Consider the following 26,928-nt stretch of genomic DNA (forward strand, 5'->3'; position numbering starts at 1 on the left):
TGTAGAATTATATGTAGTATATTTTTTGGTCTGGTGGCTTTTCCTTTCTTTTTTTTGTGGATATAGGGGTTGGACTTGTGACCTTGGCACTAAGCTACATCCTCAGCCATTTGTATTTTTTTTATTTTGAGAGAGGGTCTCGCTAATTTCCTAAATAGCTCAGGCTGGGCCAAAACTTGTGATCCTCATCCCTCAGTTTTCCCGAGTGCTGGAACTATAGATATGTACCATTATGCTGGGCTTTCTTATCTTAATTGTTGTGAGATTCATCTATGTTGTTGAGTATATCATTAGTCTGTCCCTTCGTATTGTAGCATAGTATTACATTAAAGGGTTATAACAGTTTGTTTTCATTCATAACTCATAATTTTTGTGTTGTATTTAGGAAATACTTTCTAAACTCAAAGTTTCTAAGATTATCTCTTGGGATTTCTTCTGGGAGTATTTTATCTTTCAACTTTGTTGAGGCATAATTTATGAACCATAAAATTTACCCAAGACATATTACACCTGATTTTTTAATAAGTTTGTATATTTATGTAACCGTCTATCCCTACACTCTAGTTTGAAAGATCTCCATCACCTCAAAAAGTTCCTTTAGGGCCGGGGATTTAGCTCAGTGGTTTCGCCCCCTGCTGCGCAAGTGCAGGGACCCGAGTTCAATCCCCAGTACCGAAAAAAAAAAGGTTCCTTTGAGCTAAAATTCTGCTCTTAGCCCCTGATAATCACTGGTTCTCTATTTCCTTTTAGTTCTGTGTTTACTAAAAATTTCATATAGAATCACAAAAAATGTACTCTAGTCTTTTGTGTTTGGCTTTCACATAGCATGAAGTTTTGAGGTTCATCTGTTGTTGCATGTATCAGTAGTTCAATTTTTTGATGGACAAGTAGCAGTCTGTTTCGTAGATAATACTACATTTTGCTTATCTGTTCACTAGTTGTATTAGTTTTTGTTACTTGTATCAAATACCTAAAACAATCAACTTTAAAAGGTTTATTTTGGCTTAGTTTTGGAGGTTTCAGTACATGGATAGTTGGCCTGTTGCTTTTAACCTGTGGTGAGGCAGCACATTATGGTGGGAGCACATGGAGGAGGGAGCTGCTCCTCCATGGTAGCCAGGAAATGAAAGACAGAGGAAGGGGCTAGAACCCCAACACCCCCTTCAAGGGTACACTCCTGTAGCCTAACTTCCCCCCACGAGGCCCTGCCACTTAGGGGTTCCACTACCTTCTAATAGTGTCGGGGTCAAAGCCTTTAATACATGAGCCTTTGGGAGACATTTATCAAAAATATAGCATTAGTGTAAGGCTATTTCTGCTATTTTGACATTTAGGTTTTATGAGTCATCCTTTATGAAAATCTACATGCAAATCTTTTTTTATGTCCTTGGGTAGATACTTAAGAATGGAGACACTGAATCATTTGGTAGGTATATGTTCATATTTTTAAGAAACTGCTGAAACTGTTTCCAGAGTATTTGTACCATTTTATATTCTCCCAAGAAGTATATGAGAGTTTGTTTCTTCACATTCTCTTAAGAACTTAGAATTATCAGGTATTTGTATTACATCCATTCTAGAAGATGTGTAGTGGAAGTGATAAAGAGAACATAAATCCCAAAGAGCCCAAAATATTTACTGCTGACAGAATTCTTACAGGAAAATACTTGCTGACCCCTCGTATTGACAATCATGTTGTCTATTAATAAAGACAGTTTTATTTCTTCCTTCCCAGTAGGGTATGGCCTTTCTTTTTATTCCCTTATTTCACTGAGTGAAACAACTAGAATAACGTTAAGTAGAAATGGTAAGAACAGACATTTTTCTCTTTTTCCTATCTTGGGGGAAACTGGATTCTCACATTTTCCTCTGAATGTTAGTTGGAGGTCTTTTATAGATGCTATTTAGTAGGTTGAAGAAGTTCTGTGTTTCCAGTTTAAGGAGTGGTTGTTGGAGTTTTTATTTTCTATGTTCATTTGTGGAGATGATTGCTGTTTTTGTTTGTTTTTAGTAAGTTAGTATGGTGAACTACACTGATTGAATTTTTTGATTGATAAGCCAACCTTGCATTCTTGGGATAAGCCCCATATGGTCATATTATCCTCCTGACATATTTGATTTGCTAAAATTTTAAGAATTTCCCCTTCTACATTCATGAAGGATATTTTTTGTAGTTTTCTTGTAACATATTTGGTTCCGTTATCAGAATAATGCTGGCCTCGGTTGAGAAACATTCTTTTCAGTGTCCTTAAAGAGTCTGCATAGAATTGGTGGTATTCCTTCCTTTAGTGTTGGTAAAACTTATTAGGGAAGCTGTCTGGGCCTGGAGGCTTCTTAGTGAAATATTTTAAAACTATTGGTGAGTTTCTTTTAGAGGTGCAGGGTACTTAGGTTATTTTCTTCTTTACCAAGCTTTGGTGGTTTGTGTCTTTTAAGGAATTTATTCATTTTACCAAAGATGAAATTTAATGGCATAAAATTATTCATAATATTCCCTCATTATCCTTTTCATATCTGTAGAATCTGTAGTAATATCACTTTTCTCCTTCCCAAAATTGGTAAATTTGTGTCTTAAATTTTGTCTTTTGAGACAGGGTCACTATGTTGCTAAATTTCCCAGGCTGGGCTTGAGCATGTGATCCTCTTGCTTCAGCTTCCCAGAGTGCTGGGCTTACAGGTGTGTACCACCATACTCAACTCCAGGTACTATTGTTGAATTTTGTTCTCTGGTACAGCCTAGTTACTTTGGAAACAGATTTTTTTGAGGATAGTTTTGAAGTTTAGAGCAGAACAGAGCAGTTTAAGGCTAATTTTTCTCAATATGAAAGCAATATTCTTCTGAGTATCCTACCTTTTACATTGTGGTTTCTCACTCTGACTGGTAGAAACATGAACTATTCTCAGCCCTAATGAACTTTGGGAATTGTTCTCTCTCCTTGGTAGTTCTGTTCAGACTTGTGGGGGGGGTCAGTGTGGAGATGAAATCATAGGATGCAGATAGGCCCTCTGCAGAGCTCTGAAATTTTCTGTGCATGTAGCTCTCCTCTCCTTCTCTCTGGTAGTGCTCTTTCCTGAGAATTCTAGCTGCCTTGGTTTTTTCATAATCCTAGCTTCATGTCTTCAACTCAAGGAAACCATCAGGCTATATCTGTGTTTCCTTGCTTTGTGCTAGGCCTGGAAACTATCTCCAGACCACAAGTTAGGATACTTGTAGACCTCTGTAGGATTTTTTTGTTTGTTTGTTTGGGGGTCACTGTTCTGTACTACACAATGTTCAGTGTCTGAGGACTATTGTTTAATATATTTTACTCATTTTTTGAATTTTTATGTGGAAGGGTAAAACTGCTTGCTGCTACTCTAGCCAGGTGCCAAACTAAATGGCAGCAACTGTAACACCACCATATTATTCATTAAAAAGGAAGTTATAGTGAAAGTTACCCATTATTTTTGTTGGTGAAAAATTACCAATGTATATAGATAAAGTAGGACTTACAGGCATAGTTTACAGTTGTAAAATCACTGGTTAAAAAGACAAGAAAAATGAGTAAACATTATAAAAAGAACAGTAAACTCAAGGCACAAGAAATGTAAATAATAAGGAGGGACAGAAATCAGTAGGAGAGGGGGAAAATATGCAAGAAAGTGAATGGAGCAATGAAACCTAAAGCTGGATGTCTAAAAAGATATAAAAGAAGATACATCTCTGGCAAGATCACTGTTTTAGTTACTTTTCTCTTGTTGCTGAGACAAAATACCCAACACCCAAAGTTAGAGAAGGAAAGGTTTATTGTAGCTCACAGTTTGTAGAGGTTTCAGTCCATAATCAGCTGGCTCCAAGGCAGGGTGGCATGGCAGAGGGACATTGCAGAGGAGAAACAGTTTGTGGCAGGCAGAAGGCAGCGGAGCAGTGAAGTAACAAGCAGGAAGTGACAACAGCAGCCCTCTTTCTGTCCTTTATATTGTATCCAGGCTGTATGCCCTTAGGGTGGGTAACACACACACACACACACACGATGGGCCTTCCCATTATCCACACCCAGAATTATGCCAAACCAATCAGTGTACTAATTTAGTAATCTTACACCCTTAATCCCAGCATCACACACTCTAGATCCAGCCACCTCTGAAAAGTCCCACCTTTGACTGCATGAGGCTTTGGGGGTACATCTAGATACAAGCCATAGCAAACACTCAAGCAATAGACAAGAAAGCATAATTATTATTTATTCCTTAATTATTACAAGCAAAAGAGGACAGATAGATATACTTATCAGTACAGCAGGTATTTTAAAACTCTTAAGAGAAATGTTATCAGCAACTTACGCTAACAAAAGTGAACCCCTTATGCAAGGAATGTCAAGAATCAAGACTGGGGACTGTGACAGTATTTGAGAAGAGATTATGATGGTATGAACTCAAGGGCATTAGGAGTAGAAACAAAAGTAAAACGATTCAGCAGACATTAGTGATTCTGTGAATGGAGGAATAGGGAGAAGCAGGAATGAAGCTAGTGGTCTTATACCTGAAGAATAACAGGAGTTGTTTTGAGGTAGATGAATTTGAGGTACACAAGGTCAGTGACATTATCTAGTTGGTTATAGGTCTTGAGCTTGTAAGAGAAGTCAGGGTAAACAAGTCTGCTTATGTTGCCACAGGATTTGGTTCCTATTTTTAAAATCATCAACTTGTTTTTCTTTCTAAAGCATGCATTTAAATGTTTCCAGAAATATAAAACACATTTTTTAAAGAAATCAGATTAAACCCTCCCCTGTATAAGTATTACTCAGGTAGATTGTTGATACAAGAACAAAGATCCTACTTACAACAGTCCTTTGTAGTAAACATTGAGATGTATGCTTATAACAAGAACTCTTAACTGTTTGGCACAGTTTCTATGTGAGTACTCAGATTTCTTTCTTTTTTTTTTTTTGGTACCAGGGATCTAACTCAGGACCTCAAGCTTTCGAGTCAGGTGGTGGAACCACTGAGCTAAATCCCCAGACCCTGTATTCAGATTTCTTTGGGTGGTATGGCTGTTACTTAGATTTAGGTTCTGTAGAAGTGATTGCTAGGATTGTCTGACCCTCTGCTAAGCGGCTGGGACGGCCTTTTCTAGAATTCCTTTCATTTAATTAAGTTCCTAGACTACTTAAAAATGAATGGTTATGTTAGATGCTAAATGTAGACTTTTCTCTCCTTGGCCTAAACAAAACCTCTAGTCAACCTAAAAATGGAAATAAAGTGGTTCCCATGGTTTTTTTCTCTATTGGAGAGAAGATAATGTGACATATATTGGAAATTGCTTTCCTTTTATACTTTCTTTGATTGGATTTAAAACTGCTGCTTACCACCTCAAGGTGGCTAGTGTTTGCTTAATCCCAGCTTGACCTGCATTACAGTATTATTAAAAGCTTTATCTTATTGTCTGTCACAGATGGTTACTCTTCTTGCTGATTCTTATTGACTCATAAAACACAAGTATATCTTGAGCAAGGTGAGCAATATGATTTTCTGTTACATAGCACAACCTAAATTTTCAAACTGCAACTTTCTGTGGCTTTAATAGGTTACAGGTTCAATATGAACATATAGACAAGTATAATTGCACTTATGTTGATTTACATAATTCTTAACAATTTTAGTTATTCCTTTAATTATCTTGGAAAGGCTTATATCCTAGAAAGGTCTATAAAGGTTTTTTTTTTAATTCTTTTATTGGTACATTTTAGGTATACAATATGTTTACATTTATCATTGGGTGCTTGTACCTGAACATGATGTATCTTAGTTCTTATTTTGTTCCCCATTACCTGTGCACCCTTCACCCCCTCCACCCTTCCCTATTTACATAGATTTCGTTTCCATTTTTTTTTCTTCTCTCATAATTTTTCCTTTCCCTTCTTCCCTTTCCCCTTCCCCTCCCTATAAAGGTTTTTATATCTAATATTTTTTGCCAGATATTAATTAAGCTATCAACTTCTTTTAATCCTTTTCATATTACTAATTTATAATTTTAAAATAAGGAATGTATTACAGGGTTCAAAAATGAAAATGTTATATTTTTTAAAAAGTATCTCCTAGGAAATTTTGTTTCCTCCCAACCATCCCCCATCTACTCCTTACCTTTAGCCTTCTGTATATAGCTTTTCTTTTTTTTACTAATTTCTGTTTCTTCTTTTAGATTTTTTCATGAAAAAAAGCAAATTCCAATATGTACCTTTATTTCCTCTTCTTTTTATCCCAAAAGACAACATACTGTGTATTTTTCTGTACCTTGACTTAAAAAAAAAAAATTATACTCTAGACCCCTCTCTCCATATCACTACAAAAGATCGTATCTTTTTCTACTCTCTAGGGTTCAGTTACAGGTAAATGTTATACTTTATTCAGCCAGACCCTTGTTGCCAAGCTCATGAATGTGTTCAATGTTTTGCTGTTATAGACAATTTCATAGTGCATAACCTTGGACATGTGCTACTTCATATTTATGTAGGTGTCTTGACTGTTTAGATTCCAAGAAATGTGTTTGCTAAGTGAAAGAGTAATACATCTGTAATTTTGACAAGTGTTATTTTATTCTCATTGTATGAGTCGTACATTTTGCATTTCTGCTAGCAATATATGAGGGTGTTTGGACTGCTGCTGTTTTGTCACAATTTGGCAAGAGTGATTGGACTTAAATCAGATTTTTACAATTTGATAAATTCTATCCAGGAGTTTTTTCCCCCCTAATTTGCATTTCAGTTTTCATAAGGTTCAGGACCTTATCAAGTTTAAAGGCCATAAAAAAAAAAAAAGTTTTAAGAGTCATTTCTATTTCTTTTTTCATGTACTTTGTCCATTTCTTTTATCTCCTATACTTCTACAAATTCATTATATGGATTTATTTCTGGACTTTGTTTTGTCTTGGTGATCTGTCTACTCATTTACCACTTCTACATTTTTAATTCTTAAAACTTTATAAAATATGCTTTAATATTTATTGGAGCTGTTTTCTTTTTGCTGTTTTTCAGAATTTTCCTGGCAGTTATTGCTTATTTTTCAATAAGATGTTTAGAGTTAGCTTCTTTTGTTCTTGGAGGAAGAAAAGTGCTTTTATGGCAGGGTTGTGTCAGTTATAATGCCCTTAGAAGAATGGAGACCAGGGCCGGGGATTTAGCTCAGTAGTTCCAGTGCCTGCCTCGAAGGCGCAAGGTCCGGAGTTTGATCCCAGGTACCAAAAGTTAAAAAAAAAAAAAAGAAGAAGAAGAATGGAGACCTTTCTGATGTCCACTTTTCATTTCTATACATGTTTTAGAAGTTTTCCTCATAAGCTTGCACATTTGCTTGAACTCTAGCAAATTGAAAATAAATCACTTCTTTTTTTGACTTGAAATTTCAAGGTTTTACTTGATGAAAATGGGCATATAGTATGTTGAAGGTGATGTGAAATCTAAACATTTACTGGTATGTATTGCATCTTAATCAGATGATGGATTTAGTGTATTTGTTTTTGGATGTTTTAGTAATATATTTGTAATACATCTTACAAAAGTCTCAAGTGTAGAACATTCTTGATTTTTGTTTTCTTTATACAGATAGCAAGACTCCAATAATTTAAATGTTTACAGGCAGGTTTTTATGGTAAATGAAGAAGACTTTGCATCAGAATGATTAACTTTAAAGAGACCTTGGGTCTTTTGCATTTAGAAATAGAAAGCTATTTACCTTAAATAGTAAGAATGAATATTTAGTCTCTTAGAAGTGAGAAGAAACAGTTTCACGACTAGTGGTTTTTTTAAAAATTGTTTTGTGAAAATGTTTATCCTACTGTGTTAAAAATTTAGGCCTTGAAGCTAAAGCACATTGTCTTTAATAGTAAAAGGTATTTATAGACGTTCAAAAAATGTAACCTACATTGTCTCCTTTTCACGAGGGAACTATGGAGTATTTGGCTATTTGCATAAAGCATTCTATTCACTGCTTTCTCCATTTTTCTAAATATTTGCATATACGTGTATTCTACATAGTGAATTCTGTTGTGGTTTTTTTGTTTTTGTTTTTTGTTTTTTGTTGTTTGAGACAGGATCTCACTCTGTAATCCAGGCTAGCCTTGAACTCACTATGTAGCCCAGGCTGGCCTTGAACTCATGGCAGTCTTCCTGTCTCAGCCACCCAAGTGCTGGAATTACAGGCATGCGCCACCATGTCCAGCTCTGTATCATTTTTGAACTTTTTAACAGCTAGAATCTTATGTATACTAAATTTTTCCAATTTTTAAGTAGAGTTGTATATTAGAAAATATTCTGAAGAATCATAGCTTAATCCTTCCTTTCTCCCTGTCTTTTCCTCTGTGTGTTCTTCTGTTCCTGTCCCCCTTTCCTTGCTTAAATAACAGATGGAGAGATTTATTTGAAAAAGTGTTTTCTAGAGCCCTCTGTAATGCAGCATATTTAGATTGCTGGTTATTTGTATAGTGAGTATGAGAAAACTTAAAATTGAAGTGAGTATAAACTTCCACAGTAGATTTTAGTAAAGAAAATTTTGTGTTACAGTGATAAATGATAGTGGATAAATAGGATGAAAGGAATGTCTCTGTATTGAGAAAATCGCAGTCATCCCCAGGTACCCACAAAATGGCATAGTATTTGCACATAACCTACATATATCCTCTCGTATACTATAAATTATCTCTAGGTTACTTATAATACCTAATACTATGTAAATGCTATGAAGAAAGTTATTTAGGAAATAAAACAAAAAAATGTGTTCAACAGAGCATTTTTCCCCTAATATTTTTGATCTATAGCTGTGAATCAGTGGATGTGGAAGGCTGAGTTTATTCTAAAAGAACAAAGATGATAGGCTGTTAAAGACAAACTGGATAACACCTTATAATGAGAAAGAGTGCTGACAGTCCAATAAAATCAAATTGTGTTCATTTTATTTTTTTCTACTTGCTGCTGTGTAGCCTAATTAAAGCTGTTCTGATGCAAAATGTGTGTGAGCATGGAGATTTTTGATAAAATTCACCTTTACTTGTGTAGATTTGTCAACGGTTACCTGTGAGTTTCCAGTCTTATTTCCTGTGTTGAACAGCCCTTGCATATGGATTTGCTGAACATTTTTATACTAGTATGTCATTTGGAATTGTTATATTTCTTGAATGAGAACAATGGCATCTATGTTTTTGATTATTGTTCTTTGTATTAAACTGGATATTAGAGTGCCAAAAAGTTAATTTCATTAGTGTATATGTGAACTTGTATTATCTATTCTTAATATTAACTCAAAGATAGATTATAATCACTATCATATTAGAATCATTTTGTTGTTTTTGCTTCAAATATTATTAAAAACTAGGACATAAAAAATTTTAAAAACCGGTTTGTATGTCTAAGCCCAAAATCTTGATTAAAAATTATGTATTTTATGTATAATACCAGATTACAGTTGTATCCTCAGAACATATTTTTCTTGACTTCCTTAATATCTAAATGTCCTCTTCAAGTTATACTTTCAGCACTGTATCAATTTCCAGTATTTTTTTTTTCCCCCAATAATAGGGATCTAACTCAGGACCTTGCGCTTACCAGACAGGCGCCAGCACCACTGAGCTAAATCCCTGGCCCAGACTTGACACAATTAATTTTATGTATGTATGTATGTATGTATTTATTTATTTTCTTTTTGCGGTACTGGGATGGAACTGAGGACTTTGTGCTTACAAGGCAGGCGTAGTGCCACTGAGCTAAATCCCTGGCCCTCTCTATTTCTTTTTCTTCACATTAGACTCTCTTCCCCTAAGAACTCATTATAAAGAACATTTTGCATAGCTCCTGGCACTAATTACTTGTTAAGTGAGATAATTGATGAATTTTTAAGCTTTCTTGGGTTTTCCAAAAATGAAATATAAATACAACCAAAATTCAAAATTAAATTTTTAGTTTTATATAAGGTAATTGAAAGCATATAGGGTGTCTACATAATAAATATTCATTTTCAAACAGTTTTTGAAAAACAATCTTACTTGTGGGTAAGTTGCTGATTTTTTTTTAAAAATACTTTTTGAAATCAAGATAACCTGGATTCAAATTTGTTAACATCTCCAAGTGCTTTATCTGCAAAATAGATAACAGTAATAATGGGTCTACCTCATAGGGCGATTGTGGAGTAAATGAGATAAGGATTTCAGGCACAGTTCCTGACACATAATAAGTGCTCAATAAAAGACACTTTTGTGACTATTTTCATTATATTCTATGTGGCTCATGTTGGATAAGAGACAAAATATTTTCAGATAGGAAAGTTTTAAAATTATGTAAACTGATATCCCACTGTGTTAGAGTGTTCAAAATATTATTGGTTATTAATATTTTAGTAAAGATATAAAAATCTATAGTTTACACATTATTCTAGACAATTAGCAAATACTTTGAAGACTGTAGGGTATTTTGTAATTGTCAAAGATTGTATTTTGAGCTTATGTAATGTTAATACATGTAAAAGAGGTTGGTTTTTCAATCAGAACTCTTAAAGCCATTCTCTTAGGTTTTCATGGAAAACCATGAAACTGAAATCTACATGCTTTTATTTGTCTTTGCTGGAAATGACACTAATTAACAGAGCTTTCAGAGATTCAAAATCTGCCAGTAATTTGAATAATTTAACTTGAATTGTACATAAACTACATGATCAATTTCTCCTGTTCTTTATATTGCATATAGGTTGATGTGGTGTTTTCAAAAGTGATTAGCACAAATTTCATACACTTTTGAATTTTTTATCCCTTATAATGCATGCTTTTAAAAATTAAAACACCAAGAATGAGGGGGTGTCTTCTTTTTTTAACTTCTCCTTTTCCTCATTATCTACATGAACTACTATTGCTTTCTGCTATGTATCCCTTAGAGCTTCCCAAACATATGAATTCTGGGTGTGTGTAAACGTGTCTTGTGTGTGTGCATTATTGTGCAGCTTGGTCTTCTAATTCAGTATCATGTTATAGAAATCTCATTATGTCAGTACTTTAGGCTTTTCATGTGATATTTACTGTATGAATTTACCATAATTTCATTGCACTGTTTTTCTAATAATGGACATTTAGGTTGTTTCTAGTTACAGATATGATTGTAGCAAACATTCATACATATCTTTGTACATTTTTTAAGACTATAATAATTGTTAGAAGTAAGTTTCTGGGTCATAGGAGGATATGTGTTTTGAAAGTGATACTAAAACTTGATCTTTTAAAAAATTACTGTTCTGCCAGGTGTGTTGGTGCAGGCCTGTAATCCCAGCACTCGGGAGGCTGAGGTAGGAGGGTCACCATGAGTTTGAGGCCTGCCTGGGCTTAGTGAGTTCAGGGCCAGCCTGAAACACAATGTGAGATCCCCCTCAGAAAACAAAAACAAATTTTTTTTTGTTCTAATTTGAATCTGCGTCATGAATATATGATGATACCCATTTTTCATATTTTTCAGACTTGTTAGACCTTTATTCATTTGAATTTCACCAAATTGGTATACAAAAAGTATTTTATTGTTTTAGCTTATTTGTATTTCTATAAACTGTTAATGCCCTGCTGTCCATTTTCTACTTGTTTTTTTATTGGAATACTTTTTATATTGCTGTTTTTCTCTGCGACTTCTGAATTTATGATGTGTTTCAAGTTTTTCATTCCATAATTATCAAAATGTACCATGTTTTGCCAGGAATTTAGCTCAGTGGTTCCGCCACCTGCCTCGCAAGCGCAAGGTCCCGAGTTCGATCCCCGGTACTAAAAAAAAAAATCATGTTTTCTTCTAGTATTTCAATAATTTTATCTTTTATATTTGTCTTAAAACATAAATTTTTACATATACCATGAGATAGAAGTCTAACTCCATTGCCAACCCCAAGTTGTTCTTTATAAAGGTGTCTTTTCAACACTCATTTAAGTTGCTGTCTTTATCATATTCCAAATTTGGACTCCTTTCATCTATCCACATGTTCCTTTGCCAGAAACACACTTGCTAATGATTGTGTATCCTCTTTATTCTTCTTTGAAAAAGATTTCTTGGTTAATCTTGCAGAGTTTTATTTCCACATATGTTTTAGGATGCTTTTTGCCCTTTCTAGAGAAAGTTTGTAATTTGTGTAAGAGGATGTCATACCTTTAACTCTGACCATTTTCAAACATGATTTTGCAGGCTCAGGTACTCTGTGCTTATACAAAGCGGCTTTGACCATGATTACTTCTCAGACTTTTTTCTTAATGACTGTCATCACTGGCTGTCTTTTTTATGTTGTTGTCATTCACTTTTTGTTAGCTGCTTACCTTCCCAACCTTTCTCTAGTTAACCTTTTGTAGATATCACTGGCCAATCAGAATGGAAACCAGTTCGTAGTACATCAGGTCATGATCTCAGATTCTTTCCTTTTTCTTGGCTGCTTATAATGCTCTTCACACATGCCAAACTTACTTTATTTTTTCTATCGCACCTTTGGAGCTAGTAATTTCTTTTGCTCAGATTTACAGGAATTCCTTTTTCCTAAAAAGTAAGATATTGAGTAATGACCTCTACCAAATCTCCTACTCCCCCTTGTACCTTTCCTCTTCCTGCTGCTACTGCTGCTCCTCTCCCTCCTCCCCCTCCTCCTGTTGTCATTGTTCTCCTCCCTCTCTTTTCTTCCTCCTCTTCCTCCTTAATTTTGCAACAGTTTTGTTAACTGTGATACTCAGCTTCCTGAGTGCTAAGATTAGAGCTGCATACAATGGTCCTAGGCTTAGATGGTGTTTTATAGAATTTAGAATTAACTTTTTCCTGAACATACTTGTATAGTCAATTTTAAGCAGATTTGTACAGGTTTTTGTTTTCTTCCCCAGTGCTGGGGATCAACTCAGTCTCAGGGCCTTATGCATGCTAGGCAAGCACTCAGCCACTGAGCTACATCCTGAGCCCTCGTATGAATTTCTTAGTATTTCCCACTTTATTTCAGATTCTGAGTCATTTCTCTGAATTGAGGTAGTGAAAAACAAAAAGTGCAAAAAAAAAAAAAAAACCCATCCTGTATCCCTGGTTTAGATAAACATTGAAATTTTTTTAAGCTTTTAAATAACTATCTTTTAAGAAAACACTGCAATAAAAGCAATAAATATTGCCTCCCTGAAAATTTAAAATGAAATATTGTGCATTTATGTGCAGGTATGATTAATAATAAGAACACCAGTTGATAGTGATTGATCACTTAGTATATGCTTGCACTGTTCTGAGCTCTTTTTAAGTACTAATTCCATCCTGACAACAATCCTGTGGCGTAATTTACCTCATTTATTATCTGCAGGTTATAGATAAAGGAACTGACAAGTAGAAGTTAAGGAACTTGCGCAGTATCATGCATCTAATAAACATATGGGGTATGTATTCATAATAAAGAATGGAGCTAGGATTCAAGCTCTTAGTACATATAACAACCACTATGTCTTTGTGTGTTTATCTTTGAATGTATATCATCTTTCCTGCTTACCTATTTATCTTAATGGAGTAAGGGTTCTTAAAGGGATTCTGATTTTCCCCTGAGATTAAGGGACAAACAAAAGTAAAGGGAGTGGGGTGATCTTTTTAATTTATGTAACTATCCCTCAGTGTTGGAGGGGGACTGTTTCCAAAATTCCTTGAGGATACCAGTTATCTGCAAATATTCAAGTCTCTTGTATACAAAGGCCTAGTATTTGTGTATAACCTATGCATATACTCCTATATACGTTAGATCATCTCTGCATTTACTAATAATGCCTAATAGAATTTAAATAGTTGTTACACCTTATTGTTTTAGAGAATTATGACAATACTGTACATTTTCAGAACACCCTTCCCTCCCCAACAAATATGTTCAGTCTGAAGTTGGTTGATTCTGCCTATGTGAAACCTGCAGATATGGACGGCTGATTGTACTTTTATTTTTTGTGAGATGTCCACTTTTATAATTTTAAAAAATGGATTTTAAAAAGAGATGAATTATGATTTCATAGATGTTTGATGATTTTATATAATGTTTACAATTTCTGAGAGAATAATTAGAGAGTTTATTTAAATTCTCACAGTAAGGTCCCTTTCCAGGCCATACTCAAGAAATTTTGGAAGAAAGATAATAGTGTTGACCTAAGATGATAGAAACTCCTGTTCCACCTTTCTTATCTCAGCCCTTGAAGACCTGTGCAAGATTATCATGAAAAACCACAAGTTATCACATCAAAATGAAGTTCCTAAAAATAATACTCCTTAGTACCAGTGACATCAGTTCAAGATACTGTCAAAGATTTGGGTCACGAGCTGCTGCCATGCCTGTATAGTCTTGTCATTGGGCTTATAAACATATTTTCCGTATCTTATCCTCTGAACTGTTTCTCTTCTTTTTCCATAATCTACTACTCCATTTCTTTTTCCTGTCCTCTGGCCAAGTTCTTTTATAATTTACTTGAGAACATGCTGCCTTTGCTGCTTGGTAACCTGAGTGAACTCAGGCCCAGTATTGTTGGAGACAAATGGTCTGGCTCCATTGTGGGCCTTCCTTTGAGGACTATTCTGGACTCAGGGATTGAAAGGGCAGCAGAAAAGACAGCTATTTATTAAGCAGATGTAATGTAACTCTTGTTAATTTTTACTTTGGAAAGCCATAATCTGGAATGAAGTAGAGAATTTTAACCATTTCTCTCCATCCCGTTGTATTATTTTAGTTCAGGCCATTCTCATTTCAGACCTGCTATACAGCAGTAAGTCCTTAGAAGTTGTGACAAAAAGTAATCACTGGCATTCTGATGAAAGAGAGGGTGAAAACCCAAACCCTTAAGATTAAATAAGCAGAACAGCCTGGATTTATTTAGAGAAGTAGTTCTTAACTTTTGGGTTATGGATACCTTTTAGGAATTTATGGAAGCTGTAGACTTTGTTTTCAGAAAGACATGTAAACATGTATCAATGTCGGATAAGTCCTGTGATCTTTAAGATCATCACTAGAACAGTTTATTGATAATTGATGCAATTGGCAATGTTGATTTAACCAAGAATGTTAAATTTTGTGCTATATAATAAATATGAGATATTTATTTTTTTGAGTTAAAAGTGTACATTTTCCATGTAGCATTTATTCTGTTATCTGGAAGACTTCAGATCTTCCTTCCCTATCAAGTCTTCATTCCCCAGGGGTACTGGGTATTATTCTTTATTTGTATTGAATAAAACATACATCTTAGCATTGTGATAAGTGATGTCCTGGAGCTTCTTTTTATTAGTGAAATAATGAGCATCTCTTCCCAATACTGAATTCAGAGATGCCAGGTTGGTTGGAAGGTTGTTATCTGCCGTGGTGGAAGTGCTTATACCACTGAAACACTACAAATCAAGATTTCCACTGTGCTCATTCTTCCAAGCTGGTCCAGCACACATTTGATTTTAATTACTCATTTGGCAAACATTTTTGAGCATCTCCTGTGTTCCAGGCACTATTGAGGGCATAAAAGAGGTAGCAGTGAATAAACAGTGTTTGCTTAAGTGAGTGTATTTTTCTAAATCCTAGTTTTCCTAATACATGTAAGTTGGGAAGAAAATCAGAGATTTCTTAGAAGTCAAACAAAAGTAAAAACTTTTTGTTACTACAGAACCTTCAGAATCTTTTACTGTGCTTCTATGCATAATCATAGGAAGAGAAAATAGTATGTATTATTTTCAGTACTTTTTATTATGAATTTTTTATTGGTACATGCCTGCAGATCATAATGATTACATTTATCATGGGGAATTTGTACATGTACATAACACATCTTCCTTTTTGTCCTCTTCCCCTCACATTCCTCCCTGCTCCCTTTAACTCTTGATCCCCTTCCCATTTGAAAAAGCTGTTGTTTTTTTTTAAACCAAGATACCCCATCCCCAATATATTTAACATTTTCAGAAATACAATTGTGTTCTTCCAGAGCAGTCATATTCCTGATGTCAGGAATTAGTGAATAAAGGTCATTACTCAGGAGAGGTAGGTCATAGTATGAGCAGAATTTCTGAAAATAGACTTTTCTACTGTCTTTATAGATGATTGATTTGTACGTTGTGGATTGGATTATTTTACTGATGACGTTCTGAACCATTTTGTTATATTCCTCTTACTGCCAAAGAAGAGAGAAAGGGAGAGGAACAGGGAGGGAAGGGAGGAAAACCCATCCTACTGTCTCATTTTTTAAGTGTAAAACCCTCAATTTTAAATATTTTATCACATATATGTGTACATATAATACATATACATTCATATACATTATATATATTCATATACACATATACATATACATTTGCAATATATACATATAATTGAACAAAATTTAGTTCTTCAGTTGTACTTGCCTCATTTCAGTTGCTCAATAGGCACATGTGATATAGAGTTGATGTATTGGACAGTACAGATATATAACATTTCCATCAGTGCAGAAAGTTCTTTTGTACAGCAGTGTTTAAGAGCAGGGTTCAGCAACTTTTCTGATAAATGGCCAGATAGTAATCAGTACTTCAGGCTTTTGTAGCTCTCTGAACTACTTAGCTCTGCCATTGTTTTGTGAAAGCAGACATTGACAGTACTTAAAGAAATGAACATGGTTGTGCACCAATAAAACTTTAAAAGCAGACATGTTTCCTGATCCTTATTTTAGAGAATCTGTCTGTCCTGCTCTGCTCTGCTCTTGTCTGTCTGTCCATCTTTCTTTCTTTCTTTCTTTCTTTCTTTCTTTCTTTCTTTCTTTCTTTCTTGTCGGCTCAAGATTTATAGTATATTGATCTTATAATTTATCCAAATTAAATAAATTTTCAATTATTTGAGAATGAAAATGGGCACTATTAAAAATAGCTCTAAGACGGTAGGCATAAATTACCAGTGTCCTGGTCAAATTAGGGGTATATATCACCCTATCATGCTTTCCGTGAACTGATTTTCTTTTTAGTAGAAGAATCCCTAGTCCATTTAACTTTGGAAAAGCAAACATAAAAGTACAGTAGGCCTAAATCAGTGAGTAGTGTGGTTTATCCATTTCACTCTGCAAAGTATTTGCATGGGAGGGAGCACTCTGAGGTTTGCCCTCCCTGTACACTCAAAATAGCCTGTTTTCTGTCTGCAAAGCCTTCTTCATTCGTGATTTTCTATGTTCTTTTCCCATCCCTTTTCTATGTTGTAATCCATCTGTCTCCCAAACCTCTGCATAAAGATAATCACCTTCAGAAAGAAGCCATCTGTGAAATGCCTTTTAGACCTAGAACGTGGTAGTTACATTTTATAAAATTCAAATGCATAGCACTTTAAACCAGGTCCTCAAACCTGGCTGTGTATCAGGAGCACCTCAGTTGCTTTAAATGTAGATTCCTGGGTTCCATTCTGAATCTCTTGATCAAAATTAGTACCAGTGTTTTATTATGTCTTTAAACTCCTTATATGATTTTTATGTGCCCTTCCTATTGGTTCAATTTTTGGAATCTGATTAGACCAGAATTACTTGGTGTACATATTTACTTAGAAGAACCCTTAGAAAAGGTTTGTGTACACTTTCTTGTTTTAAAATTGGGATTGGGAAGAGTACCCATAGGAAATGACTTGCTGAGATCCCAATGCAACTTTGCAATTTTTAACTCTCCTTTTAGAACCTTTCGCCTTTACATTGGACATCCCCTTTATCTAAGTTTCGTGAAAATCCTGGAGTGCTTAGTACGTAGCAGTCAGCTTTTTTAAATTTATAATGACTACTTTTAATTCACGTTGTAGAATAGTGCCTAGACCCTTTTTGGCTCCTAATGGTTGCTTCTTGATTACTGCGTTGCTTACCTCTAGTCCTACATTCAAGGAACACTTATATTCTGATAGTTGAAGATAACAATCAGCATGAAGTCATCTCAGAAAAATTCTTTCCCAAACTAGTTCTAGTCTGAGTGGCCTCCAGAGGGTTACCAAACCAAACTAAATTGTCACAGCTTACATAAAGAATTCTTACAAGTCAACAATAAATAGACAAATAACACAAAATGGGCAAAGAATTGAAGTAAGTATGTCTATACTTACAAAAGATTTCTAGTGGCCAGTAAGCTTATGAAAAGGTGCTCAATATCATTAGTCTTTAGTGAAATGTAAATCAAACCACAATGAGATACCATTTCACAGCCAGTAGGATGGCTAAAGTAAAACATTGTGAAGGTGTAAAATAGTGCAGATACTTTGGAAAACAGTTCGATAGTTCTTCAGAAAGTTGACCATGGACTTACTATATGACAGCATTTCCTACCTTAGCTATATACTGAAAATAGATCCACAGAAATTTGTAATGTATATAGCAGCATTATTTATAGCAACTAAAATGTAAAATAACTCATATCCTTCAGCTCGTGAATGGGTAAACACATAAATGGGTAAATGTGATCTTTTCATAAAGTGAATTATTTGGCAGTAATACATGGATGAATGTACAACATGGAAGAATCTGGAAACACTTTGTTTAGTAAAAGAAACCAGTCACAAAGGAGTGTATACTGTTTAATCTTATTTGTGTGAAATGTCCAGCATAGTCAAGCCCATAGAAAAGGAAAGTAGTAGATACCAAGAACTGAGAAGAGAAGCAATAGAGACCCTAATGAGTTGGAGTTTCTTTTTGGAGTGACAAAAAGGTTCAGGAATTCAATAGTGATGATTTCATAACTCTGTGTGTACTAAAAACTACTAAATTATACTCAGTGAAAGGATTCTATCCCAGTTAAGCTATTACAAAAAGTGTTATATTTAGTGAAAAATTTGAATACTCTTACAAAAAAGAATTTGAATTTTTGTCTTTAATACAATGGTGTGTGTTCCTTAGAACCTCACTTTGGGAGCATGTGAAGGGTGATGGTCATACTAATGATGTGGCAGAAAACTACGTTTAGATGCTCAGAATATTTACCCTCAGTTTTCTGTCTTTAGGAAGTATGAAAGTTTTAATACAGAATTTAAAAAAGATTTAAACTCTGTACATGTTAGTATCTTATAATATCTACCTTGCTGTCATTTTCTAAAAAGTATTGAGTAATTGCATAAAGAACAGTAGAGGCAAAATATTAGAGATAATGTTGGCTTTTAAATTTATGTCAGTGTTAAATTATGTACAGCAAGGTGGGTGTGGTGGTGCATGTCTGTAATCCCAGCAGTGGAATACAGGAGCTAGAGAATCACATGTTCAAGCCCAGCTTGGGCAATTTAGCAATTTAGTGAGACCCCATCTGAAAAGCAAACAGTAAAAAAGAGCAATCCACATTACTGAGGGAAAAAATTAGATAAAGCAAAAATATGATTTCTTTTGCCAAAAGATCAGGATCTTTAGTGCTTTAAAGACCCTTCATTAATAAACCTGAATTTTGATAAGGAATGGCTCAGAAATGGAAGTTTCCTGAAAGTTTATTTTAAACAACCCCCTTTGATGAAATAGTAATACTGACAGATAAGTTATGTATTAGAAAAGATTTCAGACAGCATAGAAAGCAAAAAGAGCTGTAATCATTAGAAAATTCTAGCGTGATGCACATTTTGGGATACTGTAGTCCTAAGTCAAGCCTGTAGTAAATACTGACTTTAAGAAACTGCTACTCAGTGATTCACTGTTACGATTTTCCTATTAAATATATGCAGGTGTTAACTATTAGTAAATCTATTTTTAGCAGAGTACATTGTGTATAGCAAGCATTTTGTACAGATGCTGTATATAACTTCTATTGTGAATAGAAAGTATGCCCTCCTGTGGTTAGGGAGAACAAAATTTCAACTATAAACAATCACCCTAGCTTTTTATGAGTTTGCGTCTCTCTGCTGTTTCATAATAATAGTAATTCATGATCTGAGTTTCTTTTTTCTTTCCCTTCCCTTCCCTTCCCCTTTTGTGCTGTTAGGGATTGAACCCAGGGCAGGCAAATCCTTTAGTGCTCTGTCACTGAGCTACATTCCCAGTCTTGAATTTTTTCCCATAAGCATGAAAATCATTGTATGGACTTTAAAATACTGAGAGAATAGCATCTTCTCTTACTTGCAGAAGATGCTAAAAGAGTTGTGGTTTGAAGGACAGAATATAAAGGAAGAAAGATGTCAGAATATGAGGAGAGGTAAGTAATGGTAGTGTCTGAGAAGCTTTGTGACTAACATTGAAGTGAGATACTTGAATGTTTGAAGGTACATTCCACCTTCCTTTACAAATGCTCCCAAAATGGTACTCTAGTTCATAGTACTCTCAGATTATGTATTTGTTTGTCCTTGAGAGAGAAACGAATATTCCATGCAGCACAGTTGGAAACTTTTATCTCATTTAGTGGGAATTTCAGTTTAATTTGAAATGTTCAGATCTGGTTTGTACTGCTGCCCCTATGTGGGCACATGTTTATCATTTATGGAGATTTTTATTTGAAGGAACAATTTTTAAATGAATTTCCCCTTTAAATTATATTTAATTTTTTTCTATTTGTATGGAAGCTCTTTTAATAAATACCTTTGTTGTTTTTTGAGTTAAAAGATTAAATTTTATATTTAGTGATGGCTGTGCTTATCTTCATTTTATATCCTTATAATTCTATTGTCCTGTTATTCCTAGAAAGATTCCTTTGTTAATGATATTATCACCTCTTACCAGATGATTCACAGATCTTCACTAATCCACTAGTAAGAGAGTGTTGCAGCTAAGAAAAATCCTGGTCACAAAAATGGGTCTTCTTGTGATCAGAGAATTTCATATACTGTATCATTGTTGACATGAAAATTTATATTTCAGTTCGCAGTTTAAAATATCATTTTCAAAATTCTGATCCAATTATAAATCCTTTTAAATTAGCAAACAGTGCCGTATTTATACAAACTGAAAGCCACTTTCTGCTTATTTAGATATACACAGTTGTAATACCAGCAATCTACTATTTAAAATTGATATTTAAAAATTATTTTTATTTTTAATATGGGCTTGCAAAAATGTATTTGGTTTGTGAGCTAGGTGTGATAGAATATATCTGTTTAAATAAATAAATAAGAACCAAGATACTCATGTAATGGTACAAGATCCCAGTGATGTGTATAAATGTATTTTATACCTAAAATGTACCAGTGAACTTAATGGGGGGGGGGAGTATTCTGTAAACCTAGCTACTATAGGGAGGCTGAAGCATGAGGCTACCTGGGCATCTTAGACCCTGTATCAAAATAAAACACAAAAGGTAGGGAGGAATGGAGGGGTTGAAGGGAGGACAGGGGAAGGGGGAAAAATAAGAACCAAGAGAGATTATGTAAAGGTGCATATTTCCAATGATGAGTGTCATTATATTGTATACCTAAAATGTACCAATAAAATAATATTTTTTAAAAAAAACAAAGGGAGGAGAAGGTTTGAAGTTCACTACTACTAGAAGGGGAGGGCAGTGAAAAGGCTTTCTCTCAGTGAAGAAGGTATAGATCTTTTGGTTCAAAGCTTGCTGATGAAAACCTCAATATGCAAAATAGATCAATGTAATTTAAGTGAAGAATGAGAGGTACCATAGGCAGCTAGCACATCTACCTCCGTATTCTCCACTGCTCCTCAAGAAAGCTTCAGGGAGTAGTGTAGTGTAGCAGGACAAGACACTAAGCTCTTTCTAAGAAGTAGCATTTATTTGAGCTGGCACTGACTCAGTGGATTCACATCCAAATGTGGAGCCCTGAGCATGGCAGAATTTATACAATTCTAGTGTCTTTGTCTCCCTTAGGTGATGACACACTAACAGACTACATCCTGATTGAGTACAATCCATATTACAGACCATGCTAGAACCACACAAGTGTACATAGGAACTAATTATGTCATGTTGTCTTCCTTTGTTCTGAGAGGGCCCTCACTGCATTTCTTTTGGAGCAGTGCTGCCATATTCCCCCCTTTGATGCTTGGACTCCCCTATTTTGGGTCAGAGAGCACTACCTTGGTTTAAAGGTTTATGTTTCCATAGCATCATCGTGTACATGGCTGTTTTCTTTTGACGAGTGCCTCAGTGAGAGTGGAGACAGACCGTGTATAACCAAGAGAGCTAGGCAGGGTAGGATTAGACAAGTTCCCCAAATTAAGAGCACAGCACCTATTAGGATTTTAAATTTCCCAAAGGTCAGAAACTATCCTCCAGACAACTCCCCAGGGTTCCAGACTTTCCAGGTCAGGAATGGGCATGAACAGTCTTTCTCATTCAGTCTGTGATTTCTATGACCTTTCTCTCGTCATCTGTTTGTAGACAGCAGTTGCTCAGGTTAAACTTTCCACAAACTCCTCCCTCTGAAGCAAGTGAGTAATCTAAGGCCAAGCGGTATTGATAGCATTGTGCATTTTGGTTTGCTGTTTAGCTAATAAGTTAAGGGCTTTGGTAGTTTCATTAGTTATAATTTCCACAACTGCTTGCAGTCTGATTATGCGGTTTAGCATGTAAATGGGGATGCAGTAGCCCCAGGACCCATCCTCTGCCCAGGAGGCAGGGCCATAATACTGAATTACATACATGGGAAGCCATTCATCTTTCCAATTGCCAATTCGTAGGGTATGCCATTCTCTTTGGGTCTCTCTCTCCCCATACACCTGGTCTCCCAGATGTTCTCCCCTAGCAAAAGGAAGTAGGAAGAAAGATGGATGAATCATTCCTAACACACAAGACCCTGACAGGTTTGGTGGAAGTACAGTATAGTGTGTTCTTCCACATATGCCTGGGACCCGCCATTCCATGTCTGTGTCAACATTATCCCAGGCCCCCCAGAGATAAGAGAAGTTGGACAAGGGGTGAAGATTTAGCTCAGGGTGATCTGGGAACCCTCATCATTGGGTTTCCTGGGTGGTTGAGTTATAAAATCTTTGGCTTAGTCATGTTAGGTTTCCAGCAGGGATAGTGAACCTTCTTCCCCACCAGGCAAGGCAGCTTTTCCCAAAAATTGAGGTTTTGAGGAGCCAAACTCCTAGGACTGAGGTACCCTGTTTCATTGCAGGGTTCTCCAGAATCTAGTACTCTAGCCTCCCATGGCCATTGATCTCCCATGTTGGTTCCCCCATATACGTAGCAAGAAGAGATCTTTAGGGTCTGGGCTATAGTCTCTGCTAGGGCTAGAAACAAGATTTTTGTGACTGAAATGGGAAGGAAGCTACTTTCTATTGCCTCATGAAAGGAATAGAAGACCTCATGAGTTGAGGCTGGGAGTGAGATCCTGACCCTCTTGAAGTACAACACAGTTCGTGGGTCAGTGCGTATATATATATATGGAAATTTTATATATATATATATGGAAATTATATATAGAGAAATTATATATTTTATATATATATATATATATATATATATGGAAAATGGAAACAGCGCCACACAGGCGCTGTGCCACTGAGCTACATCCCCAGCCTTTGTGTAAGTTTTTTAAATGAAAAAAATTAAGACCAGTTAATCAACTCAAAAGCTTTACCTGTTTTTTAATGAATGGTTATGTAGTGTAATGCTTAAAGGCTCAGACTCTGGAATTTGAATCCCAGTACTGTAACTTATCAGGTATATGACCTTGACAAGATTTTTACCTTCTCTGTGCTTGTTTCCTTGTTTCCAACATGGTAATGTTAGTTCCTACCTCATAGTGTAAGGATTAAAATGAATTAATATAAGTACCAGAATAGTGCCTGGGACAAACATACTAAGGCCTATGTATTAACTATTGCCAGTACTAAGTTTAGGCATGAATTAATGCTGAAATTTATTGTTAAGGATATAGTACTGTTTGCTTTGTAAATATAAATCACTTCTGCATTTTTTGCTCTAAAAATGCCTGTGTATTTGAAAATAAGCACTAAGCTAATATGCCATTTTATAAAGGTTCTTATGAAAGCTTTTATCACAATCATTTTTTTCTTTTTTTTTTAGGCACGGAATGTTAACACTGGTGAATTAGCAGCAATTAAAGTGATAAAATTGGAACCAGGTAAATTATTTGACATTTGATATGTCTGATTGATAGAAAGTTATTGGATATTTTAAGGCTTATTTTAATGATGTTTGGTCAGCACTCTCATTTCCCCCAACATCTTCTAGGAAGTAGAACTGGTTTTCTGCTCTTTCCTCCATCTCCTTAAAACCAGCAAAACACATCGCTCAATTCTTTCCTGAAGATAACTGATAACTGGGAAAAGGAGGGGAGCTCCTTAAGAGACTTGGTTCCTTTTGAACTCAGTGGTGCTAACTTGTGACAGCTGATAGTGGTATATTTCCTGGTTAACATTGTCCTGTGGGAAGCGGGAAGGGGCCAGCATAATGTATTAGGAAGAACTGAACTGAGATTTGGGAGTTTAGTCTAGTTCAGTGATGGCAAACCTTTTAGAGCTTTCAGTGATAACAAACAGCCTGTTGCAGCATGCTTGCCATAGGTTCACCACCACTGGTTAGCTCTTGATCTCCCACCTTTTTGCTCTGTGAATGTGGGCATGTAGATTCAGGGTGCCGAGACTCAGTTTTCTCAGTAGACCTAGCTCTTACACCTGTGTGTCATTAATATCAATCCTCACCTTCTGACTTGAGCAGCTTATTTTGAAGTCCCTGGGACTACGCCACACATTCTCTCTGTGTTAGCTGTAGTCTGCTATTGGATTCCCTTACCTCCCACAAAGCCCATATCCTTCTGAACTAACTGCTTACTCTTGCTTATTCTCTCAAGAGACCTCCTCCTACCCTTTTTCCCACCTACTGTAAGTAAGTAAATGTGCTAGTGTCTAGCCTGAGTTCCACAGCAGTTAGAGGACCTTTAGGTTTTTTTCCACTAGATGTGAATAGAAATCCATTCAGAGGTTTTTCAGGGGTGAGCAAACATTTTCTGTAAAAGGCCAGATACTATTTTAATGTCAGCCATGGTCTTGTATACAGTTCTTTGCCTCCTACTCCCTCCTTCCCTCCCAAAATGTAAAAAACAATCTTAGCTGAAAAACTATTCTTAGAAAACCAGGCCACCTATTGTTATAGTTTGCCTGCCCTTGATTTAGATCATTAGTGAAGTTTTTAGAAATACCATTAATAAGAAATTTTAAGAATGTGTTGTTTATGATCAAACCACACTGAAATATAATGAGTAAAAAACACTATACATATTTAAAGATTTTGTACAGTCTAATTATATTCCAATATTACAAGACAAATTTTCTTTGTTTTCCTCAAATCTCCCACTCTTCAAGTTTTAGAAATTTAAGAAGGATATTTGAAGTTGATGAAATCTGAGGTAAGAAGAGAAATTAAAGATTTGGCATTTAGAGCATGGCCTTCATTTTTAATCAAGTAACTATGTTATTTGATGAAATGGTTCTAGTCAGAAGTCATTTGTATATATGTACATCCCTCAGATCAGGTGAATGTCTTGTCCTTCAGGCAGCCACCCCAAACACCACAATGATTAAGATGACTCCCCTGAAGGAGCTCTGCTACAGCACTTAAAACAGCTAACTTGTCACTCTGGACTTGCCTTTCTGTGTCTCCATGTTTTAATCAAATTTCTCCCTTCAGCACTGAGATTAGGGCCTGTCACATAGAATTCATTCATTATATTTTTTGATTTGTATAATGTTTGAATTGTTATGGTGTCAGTTTCTAACACTGCGGTGTTCAATATCAATGTATTAATCAGTGCATTAAAAGTAGAATATACAACTAAAAGGAATAAAAATCATTCACATTGTACCACCCAGAGATAAGAGGGGTTATTACAAAATATATGTATATATTTACATTTAGTTAACATTGGATTTTCAAGAGTTTTTTTTTTTTTGGTACCAGGGATCGAACTCAGGACCTTGCACTTTGGAGGCAGGCGGTGGCACCACTGAGCTAAATCCCTGGCCCCAAACATTGGATTTTCTACTTACATTCTATAGAAGCCACTTGAATTTTTATATTTAATTTCTTTGTCTTTATTTGCTTGAATCCTGGGAGAAGTGTTTACCTGTTGGTCAGTTTGGCCCAGTGGTTAAGAGCACAGACTCTTGTGGCCTATTTTGATTCTAGTTTGGACTTGACCACATTATGTAAGCTTTCTGGACCTCTTGTTTTCTTATCTCTGAAATGAGGATACTAGTAATAGCTTCCTCTTCAGATTATAGGGATTAAATGGGCTAACATGCATTTAGTACTTACCATAGTAAGTGTCTGATATTACTATAACCACTGCTACAGTTGTCAAGCTGTGAGCAACCATGTTTCATCTATAGGAACTACCCTCCTCCACTCACGTTTATTTTGAGTTAGATCCCAAATATCCTGTCACCTCAGCCCTTAATATTTTAGTACATATACCCAGGGCTTAAGAACTTAAAACATAACCACAGACAAGAACCCTCATACACTCCTGAAGGGGAGTGCAAGATGGTGCCACCACTTTGACACTTTCCCTAAAATGTTAGACAAAATTTTCCATAATGACTCAGCAGTTCCATTCTTGTGTATCTACTCACACAACTACTTTCACATGAGTGCTCACTCATAGCAGTATTACTCATAATATCCGAAATTTGAAGGCATTTTAACTGCCAGTCAACTGGTGATTGAATAGACAAAAGATGTTATGTACATACAGTATATACATACAGTATAATATTTTATAATTTTAAAAAACTGCTGATACACGCTATGACATAGAAGAACTAAACAAATGTGTTTAGTGAAAGGAGCTAGACACAAGAGACTGCATACATATTGTGGGATTGTTTTATGTGAAATGTTCAACAAAAGGCAAATCTGTAGAGATGGAAAGTGGATTAGTGTGTGCTGGTGAGTTGCAGGCAGAGGGGTAGATTAACAATTAATGGGCTTGAGGAATCTTATGGAAGTAATGGAAATATTCCAAAATTGAGTTACAGTGATGAATGTAAAACGGGGTGAATTTCATCGGATGGTACACTTGGGTGAATGAATTACATGA

The 26,928-nt window shown here is 35.4% G+C and overlaps 1 protein-coding gene across 10 annotated transcripts in view; it reads left to right on the top strand.

Annotated features, from left to right (window-relative positions):
• Map4k3 (mitogen-activated protein kinase kinase kinase kinase 3) overlaps positions 1-26,928 on the top strand; it is a 158,357-nt gene that overhangs the window by 24,280 nt on the left and 107,149 nt on the right. For 5 of the 10 annotated variants that reach the window (XR_002392886.2, XM_013070189.3, XM_004839338.4 and 2 more), the window contains exon 2: positions 23,895-23,952. Coding sequence is in view for 4 of the 10 variants with exons in the window: in XM_013070189.3 (XP_012925643.1) it covers positions 23,895-23,952 (58 nt within the window). In the remaining 6 variants the exon portion in view is untranslated. Of the gene's footprint in view, positions 1-13,305; positions 13,379-20,038; positions 20,109-23,894; positions 23,953-26,928 lie in introns of all 10 variants that reach the window. The other 5 variants (XM_013070192.3, XM_087216102.1, XM_013070194.3 and 2 more) reach the window with 2 other exon arrangements.

This window comes from Heterocephalus glaber, unplaced genomic scaffold (genome assembly GCF_053883595.1).
Source record: "Heterocephalus glaber isolate CG9 unplaced genomic scaffold, H.glaber_assembly_v1.0 deba00001457, whole genome shotgun sequence".
NCBI lineage: Eukaryota > Metazoa > Chordata > Mammalia > Rodentia > Bathyergidae > Heterocephalus > Heterocephalus glaber.